Genomic DNA, 18,401 nt, shown 5'->3' with positions numbered 1-18,401 from the left:
CAACTGAACCATCATCTTCGTCTCGCAATATCTATTCACGTCAGGTTTATCTCTCTCAAGGGTGGTATTGAAAAACTGACGAGTTTGTGCACATTTCAACCCACAAACTGAAAACATGAAACACAGAGATGCTTAAATACATGCACTAAGAGTTGTTTTTTTTGAAAACATATGACATCTGTAACTTCAGCTTTTTAAAATCCAGCACCTAGAGAACCACATGAGTGGATGTGATTATTTTTTGCACCAAACCACTGTTTAACGCCTTAAATGTCAATCTCCTGGGTGACAGCTGGAGACTGAGTGCAATGTGGGTAATGTTTGTGTACTAGTGCGTTTGTGGGGTTGTTTATTGCCATGATGACGAAAGTCTGGCTGACTAATGTCTGAGCACCCAAGGGACCAGGCGGAAGTAAACAAACCTCTGCCAAAGATCAGGGAAATGATATCAGATATGGTGCCCTTTGCTTAAGCGACTGAAGGGTGATCAACAACGGGACCTGTGCCAATTTAAACCTCCTCCATCCAAAACATACTGATAAACCAGGCCAGTAAAAAGACTCATCTAACCTTGTGCAACACTGTCAATTAGGCTGATGTTTGCAGAAGATGGGACAGGAAAAAATACGGTGGGAGAGGAGAGGAGAGGAGAGGAGAGGAGAGGAGAGGAGAGGAGAGAACATGGGAGAGGAAAGGAAAGGAATTTAAGTTAATGATAAAAGCAGACACTGCAGTGTGGATGTGGATGACAGCACTGCTGAAGGGGCTGTGTGGGAGTTGTCACGAGTGGACTAGGAATATAGGCACAGCCTGGTTTCTACTCATCACACACACACACACACACACACACACACACACACACACACACACACACACACACACACACATCACAACAACTGCTCTACACAGCAACATCTCTTATACACACTGACACAAGTACACCATCACACACACACACGCGCGCGCCTACACACCCGTGGTCTGTATATGCAGGATCCTGTTGTAGATTCCATCGGAGAGCTCCATCACTGCTCTACTCGCCTGGACCATCTGCAGACAGTGAAATATCTATTAGGACCATGAACTTAACTCATTTTAACATCTTGTTTTTTTTGTGCATGAATCCCACTGTTAAGCACAAACAGTCTGTTTTATTATCTGCTGTGAAAGAACACAAATTAATAGTGAGAACATTGGAATAAATCACACGGGTAGGTTTCCATACGTTGGTGGTTCTTAAAATTATGGAAATAGCCAATGGGGTTCGCACTTTAAGCAGTATCACCATAAAAAGCATATACATACACACACACACACACACACACACACGTGTAAGTGAAGGCACCCACAGAGACTAATGTGACAGCTCCTTTAAAGTAATGACCACACACACACACATGCACACACACACACACACACACACACACAAACACACACACACACCCTACTGGGACATGACCCTGCTGTGGGGGAAGAAAAAAGCTGTTCAGCCACACACATTCTTACTCACACACTAATGCATAAACATACGGTCGCAGGTCTGTGCAGTTGCTAGTTGCACAGCAGTGACAAACAACCGTACTTAAAGTGTCATGGTTTATACACCGAAACCTTGATCATAACTTAATAAGACCAGAAACAGATCCATTTATCTCCACTACAGCCAGTTTCTAGCTACAAACCTGAGTGTCTCCCTTCCTCACCCACAATGCAACATACACTCAGGATTTGCTAAATTGGCAATTCATACTTACTGTCCATCATCCTACCCAAGAGACTCCAGAGGAATATCTAATATGAAAGATGAAGAGGTGCACTTTGAGCAAATATCAATTTAAAAAGTATTGCAGCAGCCAGACAGATGGCGAACAACGGGGTGTAATGTCGTTTACCACAGCAACATAGCAACTCAGAAGAGTGCAGGACCACAGCTGTATGCAAACCACATATATTGGGCAGCCACAATCCAACAAGGCCCAGAGGGAGACAAGATGAAGAGGTGGGAACTGGGAGAGATGAATGAGTGAAATAAGGAATGAGGAGGAGGCCAAAGAGACCAAAGGGAAATGTGTTGAAAGTGAGATATGAAAAAGAAAACAGAAAAAAAAAAAACTGACATTGCATGAGTGCAGGATGCCTGAGCAACCTAAACCCATTCAAACCCACTGATTCATCCCACTTTATTGACTGGCTGATGAGTTAACTAACAGACCAATTGACCCTACTCTCGCCCTCGTTCTCTCTTTGTGTTTACTTCCATGGGGGAGTTTTTCTCTGGGGCTAGATTCATTTTTAGAATTCATTACATAAATTAAGTCTGTTAAATAATAAATTCTCCTCGTTCAATGAAAGTCCACGGTTTGTTTGGGTGGAAACACACGGTGGATTCAGGCCAAGGTGAGGATGTCGCTGATGTGTTTACGAGCCTTGCTAAGGCCGGGGGATGTTGTCTGCTACATAACAATGAGAGCTCACTTTGTGTTTGAGAATGTATCGGCTAAAAAGGAAACTTTTGTCTGGGGGGGGGGTTTCATTGTTAGGTCAAGTACACAGGAGATGGGAGGTGGCCGACTGATTCGTGATCTTTTTTGCTAGCTTTTGTTTGGTCTTTCCTTCCTTTTGATGAATTTCAGTTATGTAAACTCGCAAAAACATGAAGCATATTAACTGTTTACTCTCTTCCCTCCTCACCATGTCATAGGTGGAGACGACCCGGCGAAGGACATCGGGCAGGGGCCCCTGGGGCTCCAGAGAGGGGTAGTGGTCCCGGAGGTCAAACAGTAGCAAAGGCGTCCCGTCTGGTGCTGACACTCTGGAGCCCAGAGCCAGTACGCACTGCATGAGGTTAGCCACAGCCGACATCCCACACAGCTCCCTGAACAGTGCTACAGAGTTCTGTTGGAAAAAAAAAAAAAAAAAAAGTAAAAATATAAAGATGAACACATCATTCCCCTTCTTTCTCTTTCTTATTCCCTGGCCCTGATGATAGCAATACCAAATCATCAAAAAATGTGTAAAATCTCTTCCCCATTCTGTCTCCAGCTTCATTTGCTTTCATTCTCTCTCTGTCTCTCTCTCTCTCACACACACACACACACACACACACACACACACACATACATACACACACACACACACACACAAACACACACATACACACAGCTAATCAAAAGCAACTCCTGCAGCAGAGCGATTTGTCTTTTCTTTCAACTGCTGACCTGCTCTCCTGCAGTTGTGCTGTTGTAGTAGTTTGGACTGAAATGAAAGAAAACTAAAGCATGTGGATGCCAACAATCTCACCACACTGACATATAACATATACTGTAATTACTGTTTTATTTCCACAGGGTGACACAAGCACCCGCACACCAAATTGCTGTCTGGCTCAGGACGGTTAGGTGAAGTGGAGATATTTGTCAGTGCTAGTGACAGGCTTCCATTTTTATCTCTTCAGATCCCTGACACAATCAACACAGTAAAGTAATATATTAATCCACCCGATAGGAAATGATCAGCAGAAATGAGATTCACCATTCACGCAATATTGAAAATGAATAAAGCAACAATTTAGGGCTGCAGCAAACAATTATTTTCCATTATTCATTCATGAATCACTTAATTTGTAGTGTAAAATATTGTAAAAAGTACCAATCAACTTTCCTACAGTCCAATGAAACAAAGTTAAAATGCTTGTTTTGTCAAATCAACAGTTCAAAAGCCAAAAATATTTAATGTATAATGACATAAAATACATAAAAGCAGCAAAGTCTGAATGTTTGTTGGTGAAGCTAAAATTGTGTAGTTATTTCAACACAATATCTTTATGTATTTTTTAAATTCCCTTTGTTTTGAGTATTAAAACAGAATCATCGTGATTATCAACACCGTGTTTTTCATTAAACATGGTTCCTATTAAATCTCATTGTTCTGTGCTATGAGAAAGTGTCCAGTATAAGAATATTCAGCCAAAGTCACATTCCCACCCTCGTCGCTCTTCCTCACCTGCATGTTTTCCCTCAGGTCGGTGGCTTCTCTCAGCAGTGGAGCAGCCATCTTGAAAACCTCATCCACAACCCGGACTCCCAAGTCCCTCAGAGCTGTGTAGTCCCTCCCCTTCCGCGCCTTCCGCACAGACAGGCCCCGTTTGTGAGGCTTTCCCCCGCCTCTACGATTGGTGAGGGCCACGTGGACGAATAACTTGGCGTGGGGGAGTTCCTCCCCAGTCAGAGACTGGAGTGGCACGTGTCGGTAGCCCGGCTGAAGACACTCTAAAGAGATGGTGTACTGACCTGTGGTGGCAGGAAAATCTCTTTTAATTTCAAAGCATTTCAAATGTCAAACTTAAACTATGAAATCATTGTGTTTGAAATCATTGTGTGTTTGAGTCCATTCACAGCAACCCGTCAGATCTCTGACCCTGACCTATAAAGTCATCCCCTATGAAGTCATCATCCAGCACCACAAAGCGAACCATGGCGAGCTCAGGCAGGTTGATCTGGAACTCAAAGCTCTCATCGAAGATAGGGTTGTCCCCGTTCTGGATCACTGTCCTGGTGCGGCGCTCTGTGCAGTCAGCTGGGATGCCATGGATCTCCACATACACGTACGGGTCTACCACGTCCCCCTTGGCCTCAGAACCCCTTGGCCTGGGCAGGTTCTGGCCACTTATCACCTGCAAGAAGGATGATCATCATCGGTTTTTATTGATGCATTGGCTTTTAGAACACAATCATGAGTTTAGAGGATTATTCCTGTTAGGTTAAAACTTCAATCTTTTCTTGGAGTTTTGGCCATTGTCTTTATCCATTAGGATAATACTGTAATTGAGAACTAGGAACTGGGTGATATTACCACAGTGAAGTCCAGCAGGGTAAGAGCCACCAGATATAAACCACTTAATTTGGAGCTAGAACTGCATGTGAGCACAACTGAAATCTGATTTCACTGGCTAACCTGGTGCTTTGTTTAAACCTGTATGATGGTTGGACTTCTTTTTAGCCATTTTGCCACTTTCTCAGGCGTTATCATCATCCAAGAGAACAATGACTAAAGCTACAAGTTTAGACCCAAGTTCTAATAAATTGGAATTAGTCTTTAAGTTTCAGGTGAAATTGTCCGTAGCAGGGACATATTTCTCAGAGTCTATACATTATCCTTCCCCCCACCTTCACATGAAGCAGCTGTGGAGACACACCAGGCACCGTGTCTCTGGTGTCGGCACTGAAATAAGACACCTCCTGCCGCATGATGGCTGGACGCAGAACGTAACCACAGTTCCCGTTCTGCCGGAACCAAGCTGTGTTCAGGTCCATCATCAGTCCCGCCGTCTGAAAATTCATAGACACGATTTGGCATCCGCACTTCCACAGGTCCTGAGGGTTCATGTTGCTTGAGTCAATACGCATTGGGTTGGGGTACACTCTTGACAGGAAATGCTTGTTATGATTGACAAAGTCACCGGGGCTATCGCCAGCGAGACGCACAGCCAGAGATTCATGAAAGGAACACAGTTCCCAAGGTTTTTGGTTTTTGGATGATGTCGGAAAGTCAATGAAGCCCACTGAGCAGCAAAGAGTTACTAGATCAGACAGCTCCTTCAAGAGTTGGAACCGTTTGAAAGGAAGCTGAGGAGGATTATTAGACTGAGGGAGAGCTGTGAAAGTGAAGCTTTTCTGCAACGTGTCCTTCTCACTTCCTCCAGGCAATGCCCCTCCACTATTAGCTGCTTTCATCCTTTGACACATCTCTGCCCCTTCATCCTCCTCACTTACCTCCCCATCCTCCCCATCAGAACCTGGCCCCAACTTCTTACCCCTTAATAGGATTCGATGCCTTAGGGCATGGGGTGACGGCAGGTACAAGTCCCCTTCATGTGGCGGATTTGTGTATAACCTCTCCCCTAGTATATCTGTGAGATGTTTCCACATGACCTTCTGCTGTCGAAGTGAACAGTGGTTCTCAATACATATAATTAAGGGATACTCTGATGCCACAAATGCAAACCTTCCAATTGCTTCTATCACACAACGCAGGGCCAGTGGTGGGGAGAGGGTGTGCCCTGTACACACCACAGGCTGCTCATCAGGGCCGTCCCAAACGTCCACCTCCACACATCGACAACCCATCTTGAGGGCGCGGATGTAACCGGAGATGTCGGAGGGACCTCTAAACTGGTCCTCGATGAGGTAGGTGTTGTGGGAGGAGTTGATGTAGTAGTGGGACAAAGGCTGGGACATGTCCTGGCACACGGTGTCGTGCTCCCAGTCGAAGAGGTGGCACTCAGCCGAAGTGAGGTAGCTGGTGAAGCCGTCCAAAGACAGGTATCCCTGCTGCCGGCCCTCCTCCGATGGCTCGTGGGACTGGATGAGCTTCAGGCTGGTCTCCTCACTCACCTAGAAGACACGGTGAGAGAGAGGAGATTAGATTGAGACTCTTAGACAGGGAACACTGGGATTGCATTTGTCCATGTACACTTAAATTGGATTGATTTGTGTTACCCACTTGAGCCATGCCCTGCTCGGCCTCAAGGAACCGCATCAAGTCTTTGGTGTCCAGGAACTCCTTGTTGCTAGAGAACTGCACCAACAGGAAGTAGATCTCCGGACGTGTGCAAAAGTCGTGGAAGACCTCGATGAACTCCTGCTTGGTGACTCGTTCATTTCTTCCCATTAGTCTTTTGGGTTCATTGTGATCTTTGACTCCAGATCCATTATCTAGCCCACACATCTTCTCCCGAACTCTTTGAAGCTCTTTAAACCTGTGCTCCACTTTGCCACCGCTCACCCCAGGGTTCACGCTCTGTATCAACTTAATGGCGGACTGCAAGCGGATCCCTTCCTCAACATCTTCCTGTCTGTCCGAATCAGCAGCAGAGGAAAACAGCTGCTCCAGCCAGTTAAGACGAAGACTGTCCTGACTGCTGGCGAGCATGTCCAGGGCATGTTTCCCATACTGCATGAGATACCTGGAGGGAGATGAGAGAAGAATGGACAAGGTTGCTGCAATAAGGCAGGATGTTTTTTCTTACTGCATAATTCTGCATCACACTCATTTCTTTTTTCATCTCTATTTTCTACTGCAGCAGTAGAATCAGTTTAAAGACAGATCACGTTTGCTTGTAGCCTCTCATCACAAAGAGGTCTCAAAGGACTATTAAAAAAGAAATCAGCCCACCCAGATCTCAGTGCTCATCATAACACAATCAATACTGGAAAAAAGCAGCAAAGATTAAGTCTGACATAAAAGGCCAAACCACATAGGGTAGATTATCTTAGCCACACCTTCATTCAACCACAAATTAAATCTTTGTCATTATACTCTCACTTTGATTTCAGTCAGATTGTGTGCCCACAAAAAATACACAAGCAAGCTGGTACACCTAGTTATTTAGTTGTGTTGTTCTCAGTATACATTACTGCTGTAGGGCAATGCTGATAAAAAAAGGATCTCTTACTTTATTTGTTTAATGTGTTTTTATTAGATTTTAAAAATGACACTTTGTTGTGTCACACCTTAGTCCGGTCACCCAAATGTTAGCCACTTCAGCAGAGTTGGCCACCAGGTCCAAGTTTTCATATACGTCTCCATAGATGATGGAGAATGCACAGTCCTCTGAAATCTGCTCATAAACTCCACTGGTGCGAAAGGTTTCCGTGTTACGACCTGTCCGTACCTAGAATTTGAGACCACAAAAAAAATCCATGTCAGATACAATAAAAACAAGTGAACTGTTGTCTTCCAGATGGTTCAAGGTTGTAAATATTTCAATGACCTTATTCTAAAAGGATCAGTGAGGTCAGTCATAAAAACAATAGCCACTGTGGGTTGATTTAGAAAGCTTTTCCTCTGGACACTGACCTCTCGTATGGAGGCGAGAGAGATCCGGGCTTTGTCTGACTCCTTCTTTGATGGCTCCCAGCACAGAGCCTGGAGGCCTGCGTCCAGCAGGTAGTATCGCTGGTAAACACGTGAGTTGGGCCGAATTTTCTTCAGCTCACTCCCCTCAACCTGGAAACAATATATGGATGAAATTGTCAACCATTGACTTTCAGTATTGAGCTCTTTCCACTCACAAGCCTAAAAAATACCAGACACCCTTGATGTATGTATTTCACATTCAATATTTCATGTCGCCTACAGGTATGTAAAGCTTATATTTTATGTAAAGGGTCACGCTGTAGCTGACCCACCATGGAGTGGATACAGTCGGCAGCACTGCTGATCTTCTTCTCTGACAAGCTGCTGCTGAAGGACACCGTCTTCTTCCTGTCTCGACCGGCACGTGACCCATCCTAATGAGGAGGGAGAGAAGGAAGGATAGGATGAAAGGACGGGACAAATAAAGAGCGGAGGAGAGGGTGTAATAAAAATTAGTTGAAGGAGAGAGAGATGGACAGACAGTGATCCCTGTGAAATGTATTCTTTGTTTAAGCATGACAAACATTTTTCCCATCCAGAATGGATCTCAAAGGATTAAAGGGCATATCAGCTTATATAACCATACATAGCCAGAGATTATTGGGTCTACCACATACAGCCTCCTCCTACCAATCTGTTATTGTTTTCCTGATACCATGCTAAAAGCCTTTGCTTGCCCTTGTCCTTCACCATTACACCATTAATCATACCTGCCTAGACAGAGGCAGCAGGCTGCAGCATTCTGATTCAGCCCCTCAACAACAGCACTGGCAGACTCAATCTGTTTATCTGAGCTCACCATCATAGCTCATCCATCTGATATATTGACCAATCAGATGTCACCCCCACAGAGTACCTTATACTAATAGATAAGTGCATATAAGTGGGCGAAGTTATTCAATTATGGATATATTAGAGTCCCGATAAAATCAAATCAAAGACTTCATTGAGGCTAATGTAAAGCAGGATAAGGGGGATAACATAATTGTAGTTGATTAAATCCCAAGCAGAGTGATTGAAGACGCAAACACCCACATACCCAACATACACCTGTCTTATTACATGTAAATATCAAAAGGAGGAAAGCTGAGGAGGACAAATACACAAAGCTCATATTTATATCTGTCAAAAATGTAAAAATGTAAGTATTTAGGCAGTCTAATTGATGACCTATAGGCTGATCAATATTTTCATATTTATCCTGAACATCTGCGAATACTGATCTGTAGCTGATGAACCTATGTTCATCTGCATAACTCTCAAATAAGAGTCCATATGATCCTCAAGAGCACTTGGATCTTTTATGAGAGGGGAGAGAAGGGGAAGCCTTCATACGAAAGAAATCTGTGGGATATGAAAGACAGAGAGTAAAAAGAAAGAGAAACAAAAAAGCTGTGTTTCATCTAAAGAATATGAATGAACATGTGAAAGGGAGAGAAGGCATAATTCACAGAGGATGAAAAGGTTTCCCTCAGAGGGAAGGGGCGGCATCTAACCATCACAAATCCTCATAGAATCACTTCATTAGGATGGGGAAGTGTTTCCAATGGCAACAAGTTTTTTTTTTGAGCTGGTGTGGTGAGGGAGGGAGGGAGGCGGTGCTCTAAAAATACCCCTAGTGCTTTGGGGCATGATAGGGGGAGTGGGGTGGGGGATGGGGGGGTGGACATGGGATGAGGAAGAGATAGTCTTTCCTTTAAGACCCCCAATCCTACCCTGAAAAACGCAGGCAGAGAAAGCCACAGGCAGAGCACTGAAAGTCAATTTGAGATAATTTGAAAGATGGGGATATTGGGAAGCGGGCAATCTATTAACAAAAGAAAACACTAACTGGTTAATGAACTAATTGATTTTGTGTTCTCATTAAAAAGCTTCAGCAACACCTCTAAATTTAACTCTCAGATGCAACTCCACCCCACCGGCAGGGATAGAAATATGAAAATCAAATCAGACTTCTCTCTCTTTCTCTCTTTAAAATTATTTATTTTGAAGGCAGCACTCAATTTGTTTTTAAAAGCTCATTCTCCCAGAATGAGGCGCCCCGCCAAAGCTCATTGAATTAACTCACAGACACAGACACAGAAGCATGCAGCACCACCTTATCATTCACACTTTCCTTTTTCTTTCATGCAGTGTAGCAAAAGGCACAGGATATTAATGTTGGCCTCAATCTATAACTCTCTCCCCTCTGTGTGTGACATTAGCGGTAATGGTCCCTCTGTGGCTGTATCAGCTCCAGTCACTGTACACACCTTATTCAGTTAGGCGAGTCCACATATAATAACATGACCAGTGACATACATCTCTGTCATCCCTGATTAATAGACAAGCAATAAACAGAAGTCATACTGAAGCAATGGATACCTTCCCTTAAAAACTAATAAAGCTCACAGGGTGTGAGCCTGTCACAAGCTGTTTTTGGAGCTGGGGAAATATCTGAGTTCTCCAGGTGGGCTGTTCGGCCGTTGAGATTCAATTATCTCATGCGTGGAGGCTATCGTGCACTTTCACCTCTGTTAGCCTACCACATAAATAACGGATAGAGAGGGAGACAGAGCTCCAGCACATAACCAAACAACGCTGACGTCAATGTAGACTCTGAATAAATTATCCTGACAAGATAAAACAAGAGGACACAATGCAAGCAGATGAACACCTGAATAAAATACAAACGGTAAAGGTATTGATTTTTTTCATGAAAAAAAGGCACACAGTGTCCAGACAGATTAGAGTAGCTACACACATAGCAGAACAAAACAAGCCCAGCCTCCATCCAATAATAAAATTCAAATTCCATTATACTTAATCTCTGTCAGGATGTACTGTTTGTCTCTGTCACAAAAGGCCTCATTTAGTTTTTCTCACAGAGACAAAGATGAGTCTCCAAAACCACTAGCGCGCTAGAAAACAGGAAGCAGCCTGTCAGCCCGTCATAGAGAGCTTCCTGTGTCACCACCGAGAGCCAAGTGAGGTGACAACACAAAATAGAAAGAAAGACACAGTGATACAGTATGTGTGGATGTGACTGTTGAGAGAAAACTTTTCGTGAGCCCAACAAGTCATTTACCATGAAAACCTTTCCAACCTCTTTTTGTAAGTTAATTATTATCTGTCAGTTTTCATCTGTTGGAAATATAGAAAAGATGATGATTTAGTGACTACAAAATTACTGATGTTCCTGATAGGACTTCCACGCTGACTGAACAGATGAACAGATGTGGGGATGGATGGAGGGTGAGAGAAATGGAGGAGACAGACAGAAGAGATTAGATGCAGTTATCAGAGAAGGAAACGCAAGATGACAGAGAGACATTACAGAAAGTTGAAACTTCAGAAGTGGAAATAGACAAACAAAACAGCAAAAAAAAAAAAAAAGAAGGAGTGAGAGCTAGAGGAAAGATTGAGAGAAATAAATAAAGTAGCTCTTTGGCAGATTACTGAACTTGTGCACTTGGTATTTGCCTGTAGGCACCAGCATGACTTTGTGCCTTCATTAGCCAACTTACATGCATGCATGGTATGATGTATGCAAGTGTGCGTTTATATGGATGCAACAAGCCCGTATCACTAATTAAAGCATCTCAGAGTCAGCAGGATGAAGATGTAGGTCATTTGTGGGCGTGGTCATTGATGCACTAATTAAGACTGATATAAAATCAGAGAAAGAGAGGAAATTGTTAGGTGAGAGAGAATAATGAATAAAGGAGTGAAAACTGGCAGGAAGGCTGAGCTGTCTGGCCTATGGCCTTGTGTGTTTGACAGCAGATGATGAACGACTCATGGTGTGGTTTTATTACAAAACCTTCTCACCCTGGAGCTCAACAACACATGTTTGCTAATGCTAGTCTCGCAACAGTTTGCTGCTTCTTTCTTTTTTATGTACTTACTGTATGTAATTTAAAATGATACCCCTTTTGGGTTTTCACAGTTGGTCAGATCAAATATTTTTAGATGTCATCTCTCGTGCACTTTTTATGCGTCCACGTTGGTGACAGCCTTGGCCTGAGGCGTTATGTTTTCAGGTTGTCCCTCCATCTATTCGTCTTGTGAACGCGATATCTCAGGAACGCCTTGAGGGAATTTCTTCAAATTTGGTACAAAAGTTCACTTGGACTCTAGGATGAACTAATTAGTATTTGGTAGTCAAAGGTCAAAGGTAAAGGTCACTGTTCTGTTCTGTTTTTGTACCATTTTCTGACATTTTCTATACTAAACAAATAATCAGTAAAATCTATTAATTGATTATGATACTACTTGTTATTTGCTGCCTTAATCATCCTAATTACTTACTAATCAAAAACTGTGTCATGATCACACACTGTGTTGGGTGGAGTTTGCACATGTGCATAAACACGGTTAAAAAGGACACAGGAAGCACTATGTGGTCAAGTCATCGTGTCAGTGGCTCAATCTATGGGAGTTATGTTCAACAAAAAAATGTGGTGAGTCTGACTGTAAACCCCTGCCCTTGTGGCAAGAAGAGCAGCAGATGCTCTTTTACGCTTGAAACCTTTGAAGTCCCACGTGCACAAGCAGTCACACGCAGAAACGCACACACAATCAAATACACACACACACACCACACAAAATGAAACAAGTAAAAGGTTGACTTGAAAAGGTCATCTTGTCAGAGAGCTAACCACAATTTCAGCTGACAAACGTCACAGATGCATTTCCTGAAGACAGGAGGGCCACTAAAACCAAGAACAGGCAGCTGGAGCCTTAAGTCGGGCATTAATTCTTAGCATGAAAGTAGCGATTAGCGTGCCGAGCGGAGTTTCCACACGCGTCACAGATGACTACAGTGAGGCTAACAGACAGGCGCACACACATCTCTGTACAACTCTGCACATGCATGACTGGATGTATATTATGAATGTGGAGTGTATATGCGGAGCGACTCAATCACCAGAGTAGTATTTCCTGTGTCATTGAGAGGGTTTATCCAGTCTCTCTGCTGTGCAGGGCTGTGCTTCTATACAGTCTAATGTGGTTTAAAGCAAGCTAAAGATGTTGATTTGAACTGCAGGAGGTGCTCAGGGCTGTTCTGACTCAAAAATCTACCATTCCCAGCTGTGTGCTAACGCCTCTGGCTAATGCTGCTCCCTCAGTCTGAATAACACACACGAAGACATCCAAAACGCTCACACACACACTCATTAGACATGCATACTGATGGAGGTAATACAGATACAAAACCACAAACAAAAGATTTATGCATATAACACACACACACTCAAACACACTTGTGTAAACATATTCTATTTTGATTTCCTGTCCAGTTAAAAATATGATGACCATTCAACTTTTGGGAAAGTACCCTAATGCATTTTCTTGCTGAGACTTATATGAGGGGATCGATACCCCTCTAATATTAGTCTGTTTAATATAATGCTGGTAGCAGGAGATGGTTAGCTTAGCTTAGCATGAAGACTGGAAGCGGGGGGGGGGGGGGGGGGGGGGCAGCTAGCCTGGCTCTCCCTACATGATGCTTTACTATGAATTATTGGGGCTATTTGTATGGGGCTACAAAAAGCAAATGCCAGAAGAGGGTGGTGGTGATGGTTCACTCACCAAGAGCTTCAGCCACCATTGCGTTAACAAGACAAGAGGTTATAATACATCCTCGGAGCAGCACCACTTCTTCAGTGCAGATTGGACACTAAAGTGGCTCGCTATCGGAAAGTGCCGTGACGGTCCGGCTGGACCGGGGCTAGCTGGTTAGCATGCTAACTTCAGTAGAAGAAAAGAAGTGATAGAAATACAAGCAATCCAAGTAGTGTGCACACACATACACATGCCAACCATGTGTGTCTTGTGTTGGCATGAGTAATGAGAGAACTGGAAAGAAGATATTCAGTCTGCTTAGCTGTACTTTACTTGGAGGCAAGTCTGTACAAGTGTGTGTCTGTGTTTGTGTGTGTGTGTGTGTATGTGTGTGTGTGTGTGTGTGTGTCTGTGTCTGTGTCTGTGCATGTGTGTGTACTTTAAACAAGAAACAGAGAAAGAGAGTGATGGTTATCTACATCAACTTGGAGCTGACATAAACTGAGCGGGCACCTGATTCTGCAACTCCTTCACGCACACAGGAGCGAGACAGAATAAATGAGAGGAGAACGGACAGCATGAAGTACATACTGATTAAATACAATTAAGGGTACTCTCATTACCTCAGCCAAAGTGAAAAGGGCGCACTCACAAACACACACAGAACACACAGAACACACACACACACACACACACACAAACTCACACAGACTCACAGATACAGACACACACATTGGATATAAATCCCCTGACTCCTGTTAAAATCAGTCTGGAATGTCATGTTTCCTGTTTATCTGCCTACACACCACCCAGACTCCTATTGTGAGGAATCTTGAGTTTTAACCGAGGGGGTAGTTTAGCAAACAGCAAAACAAACTGTTACGTCGACAGGTGGATTTATAACTCCTTGACTCACAGACTGAGCTCTATCTATCTAAAGCCTCAGGAGTTTATGCTTCAAAACACAGGCATGTTTATGGTGAAAGCACAAACGCATGTGCACTGCTGCACTGCTCGGTTCGTTGATCACTGAACGTTCTCAGCGATAAATGCGCCCACTGAACATACAACAGACATCATCGTATCACCAATGCATGCCAGTTTCTGCTTCAGTTCATGGGATGCATGCGCAACGCTGCCCTGCATTACCACTCTTTGAAGTAAAGGCAAGTGCTGAGGGAGAGGGGGGATGTTCTGCAGCCATTAAGTGTCACACATCAAACATGGCACTGCATATGAGGCGCCACCCTCGCCAGGAGTTATTTATCACCAACTCTGACCCAGACACCAGATCTTGAAGAAAACAGAGTGTTTTTAAATCCCCGCCGTCAGGCTCACTGCACTGTTGAAACTACCAGAAGAAAGGCAAGAGCAGGCCTGTGTGTGGGCAAGGAGGTGAGAAATGTTTGTGTGTAAGTGTTGCAGTGAGAGAGAGACAGAGAGAGAGAGAGAGAGAGAGCGGGGGCCACAGAGAAAGTGACATGTCATCACCAACTGCTCATGACTTAATAGCAGTATTGCAACATGAACTGTGCGAGGAAATTGGCCAACTGCTTTGCTTCCTGTCTTGCCATGTCGAGCCAGTCATACACACACACACACACACACACACACACACACACACACACTGATGAAGCCATGTTTATATAGTCATGTCTTTGCAGGCCGTAGCTCTGGAGACAAGCAGCAACTAGAGATCAATATAAGACCTCCCTTATGCCTAAAGGCAGAAACATTAAAAAGGGCAAAGTCAGGGGATGAGTTATTGATAGACGTTAGTGATATCACACTCCTTTAAATGTCATTTGGTTCCCAAATCAACAGAAATTGTGAATAAGTGTGATTTTCTATCTATATGCAAATGCACTTGAAATTTGCTCACATGCAAGCTCAGACCCGTGTAGGGGTTAATTGGACAGGGGCATTCAACTGTGAGCCACAGAGGGCAGAGTGAATGCATTTTCTCATTATAATCAAAGTCTACAGCAGGTGGTTTCACTTGTTAGTTCCACCTCCTCCTCTCTAGTTGATGGAGTGCTAATAAGTGACATCGCCTGCTGCGGTCTGGCAGGAACAAAAGCCTTGCCTGATGTGACACACATGGTTGAAAGGCTCCCAGATGGAGTATTTAAGTATTTAGACTGATCTGAAGTCCTGTGTGCTCAGTCGCTCACTGTAATCTTCAGTGTGACATCATCAGGCTCATACTCAACATAAATTTCCTCAACAGGCTGAGGTGAGGTGAGGTGACTGATATTAGAGGCAGAGTCACAGTTTGTTGTCAGATTACAGGTTGATTCTGTCCAGTGTGTGTGTGTGTGTATGTGTGTGTGTGTGTGTGTGTGTGTGTGTGTGTGTGTGTGTGTGTGTGTGTGTGTGTGTGTGACATACATGACTCAGTAGTGATTTTATAGTGACTTAATTGTATTTTATGGTGTTTTTTTTTCTTCCCATGGCATCAGCATTACATTCCTGTAGGGGCTTGTTGTGTTGCTGTGTAACTCAAGTATTTCTTTAAGTAACCATGTCCTAGTTTATGTTATATTTTGTTTAATAAACGGATTTTTTTAGGTCTATTCTAGACGTGCAACAGTTTGCAGGCATTTTTAAATGTTAAAGTCTTCCTCCTTCCGTTTTAAACCGAAATAAGCTGTTTTTTCTTGAGGGAAATGATGGCCTACCTTGATCAGACTGCTGCGTCGAGGGATTGGTTTGGATGCTGAATCTGGACCTGTGTTCTCCCACGTCGGGGACTCGCAGCTGGACTCGTTCTGGACCCTCCTCGCGGTGTCTGACACGCTGCAGTTTCCGTTGGAGACCGGCTCTCCTCGGTGCGTCTCGAGGCTCGTTCCGGCTTCTCCTGACGCAGCTTTCCAGCCAGCAACCGGTGGACCGACGACGCTCTTCTTCTCTCCGAATTCAGCCATGGTGACACTTAATTGATTTTTCAGTTCTCCCGAAAGCAGCGACAGCAGCAGCAGCAGCAGCAGCGGGGCTCCCGACGCAACAGAGCTGCACACGGACACAGACGTGCCATCGTGTGAAGTGAGCGATCGGCGACCGTGCGCCAAGAGCGGTGGAAACTTCTCTCTCTCTCTCTCCCTCTCTCTATCTCTCTCTCTCTCTCTCTATCTCTCTCTCTCTCTCTCTCTCTTACTCACTCTCTCACTCTCAGCCTCTTCTTCCTCCGCCACACACACACACACACACACACACACACAATGAGGAGGGGGTGACAGTAGCAGAGGCAGCTGAGCGACAGCAGTGACCGACACACCTTCCAGCCCTACGCCGCCAAGGCTCATCACATCATCGGCTGGATGTGCGCTTGCGTTCAGGAAATGATAGATGCTATGGAGGCTGTCTGCTCTGCCGCCGCCAACGTCCAAATCTAAATCCTCGCCACACTGTGTCACAGAATTATATAAACCACGATGATTTCGGCAACCTCCTGCTCCCCCCCCCCCCCCCCCCCCCCCCGGCTACTATGCATCACCCAGAGCCAGTAGTGATCTGAACGCAGCAACAGCAGGTTAATAAAGTCATCATCGGTCAGCAGTGTGTTGGGCAAACCAGTGGTTGGTTTTGAATTTGCGTCTCTCCAAGAAGTTCACACCCACCATGTGGTTTTTATCACTTTGTAATAAGGCATCCTTTATACAGGTGTAATGAGTTATAATGACCCACTAATGGTTCATTTCTACAGAAGCGTCACATCAAAATTATTTTCTTAACAACCTGGTAACACTTATAACTGCCGATTTGATGATTAAACATCTTTACATCTTATACTTCTTTTTCGCATCAAATTACAGAAGAAACATGGCCGATGAACAGTTGCCATAGTTTCCTGTGGCCTTGTGTAATTTAAAAATGTGCAAACGTCCAGTCTGACGTCGACATCGGGATTATTACGTTCTTTAATGTGCTTTGACAAAATAAGCTGTTTTCAGGGTGTGATATTTAAAGAGTATTTTTGCAGGTCAGACTTAAACACTTAAACACAGCAGAATGTTCCATCCGTGGCCTTTCTAAAATGCAACAGAAGTCAAGGTCATGGGTTTTGCTCGAGGATTCACTGCTAAGGGATAAATGCCAAGATCTCTCCTTCAAGGGTGAATGCCAAATAAAATGAATTATTTCACTTTTTTTTCTCTCTTTTCGCCCAAAATGCAATTATTGGAAATTTCATATAAGGAAAGCACACACAGAGAAAAGTGCATCCCGGTCCTAAAGATAGACTAATGTCCACATTCCCTTGGCTGCAAAGTCTCTGTGACTCTGAAGGACAAACAGCTTGGTCTAAATAGATGAAATAATTTTGCTTGTTGACACGTTGTTTCAATACTTACACAAATCAAGGTCAGTGCAACATTCACTGACATTCACTCACAACCTTCATACTGACTAATAAAGGTGGAGTCCATTTTCAGTGTAATTCCCCCATAATAAAACACACCATGTCACATATAGAGTTAATCATTGAAGGGGAGGCTTATCTGAGGAGACAGGAGGTTCTTCCATTTCATTATCAGCTCAGCATTAACATAGTGTAATGACTGCAATAAAAGGTGTCCTTGCTCAGAAAACTGAAGTGGATTTTTTGTAATGTAAAACTGAGTAAATAGAGGTGTCACACTCTCATAAAGTGTTGGAAAAGATGTCTGTGTTTTGCTCCTCTTGGCATGCACAGTCCAGTTTGATGATTTTCATTAGAGGGAAATGATCATCCCATTCTCCAGGGGGGTCGTTCTGGAGGACATTTCTACATTAGCTTAAGTAGGTCTGAAGGAGATCAGCAGTGGCCAACACACAGCTGGGATCTTTCTCTGATATTTAGAGCTCTCACGTTCTTCTTCTGTCTTTTCAGAAAAGGTGAAAACTGGAGCTGGAGTCAGACTAAACCCTGAAGTTGTGGCTTTAGAGGGTCCCTAAGT

At 43.9% G+C, this 18,401-nt stretch overlaps 1 protein-coding gene across 1 annotated transcript in view; it reads right to left on the bottom strand.

Moving 5' to 3' along the window:
* LOC111222968 (inactive phospholipase C-like protein 2) overlaps nucleotides 1-16,504 on the bottom strand; it is a 33,213-nt gene extending 16,709 nt beyond the window's left edge. Inside the window, exons 1-10 of the mRNA XM_022746908.1 lie at nucleotides 16,146-16,504; nucleotides 8,190-8,291; nucleotides 7,858-8,007; nucleotides 7,512-7,672; nucleotides 6,502-6,964; nucleotides 5,166-6,392; nucleotides 4,423-4,672; nucleotides 4,003-4,289; nucleotides 2,692-2,895; nucleotides 975-1,050 (exon numbers count right to left, since the gene is read on the bottom strand). Of these exons, the coding sequence (XP_022602629.1) occupies nucleotides 975-1,050; nucleotides 2,692-2,895; nucleotides 4,003-4,289; nucleotides 4,423-4,672; nucleotides 5,166-6,392; nucleotides 6,502-6,964; nucleotides 7,512-7,672; nucleotides 7,858-8,007; nucleotides 8,190-8,291; nucleotides 16,146-16,391 (3,166 nt within the window). The 5' untranslated portion in view covers nucleotides 16,392-16,504. The remainder of the gene's footprint in view (nucleotides 1-974; nucleotides 1,051-2,691; nucleotides 2,896-4,002; nucleotides 4,290-4,422; nucleotides 4,673-5,165; nucleotides 6,393-6,501; nucleotides 6,965-7,511; nucleotides 7,673-7,857; nucleotides 8,008-8,189; nucleotides 8,292-16,145) is intronic.
* Between the last annotated feature and the right edge of the window lie 1,897 nt (nucleotides 16,505-18,401).

The sequence above is a fragment of the Seriola dumerili genome, unplaced genomic scaffold, assembly GCF_002260705.1.
Source record: "Seriola dumerili isolate Sdu_G_001 unplaced genomic scaffold, Sdu_1.0 BDQW01000110.1, whole genome shotgun sequence".
Lineage (NCBI taxonomy): Eukaryota > Metazoa > Chordata > Actinopteri > Carangiformes > Carangidae > Seriola > Seriola dumerili.
The sequence above is the reverse complement of the archived record's forward strand: the minus strand, read 5'-3'. Positions and strand labels throughout refer to the sequence as shown.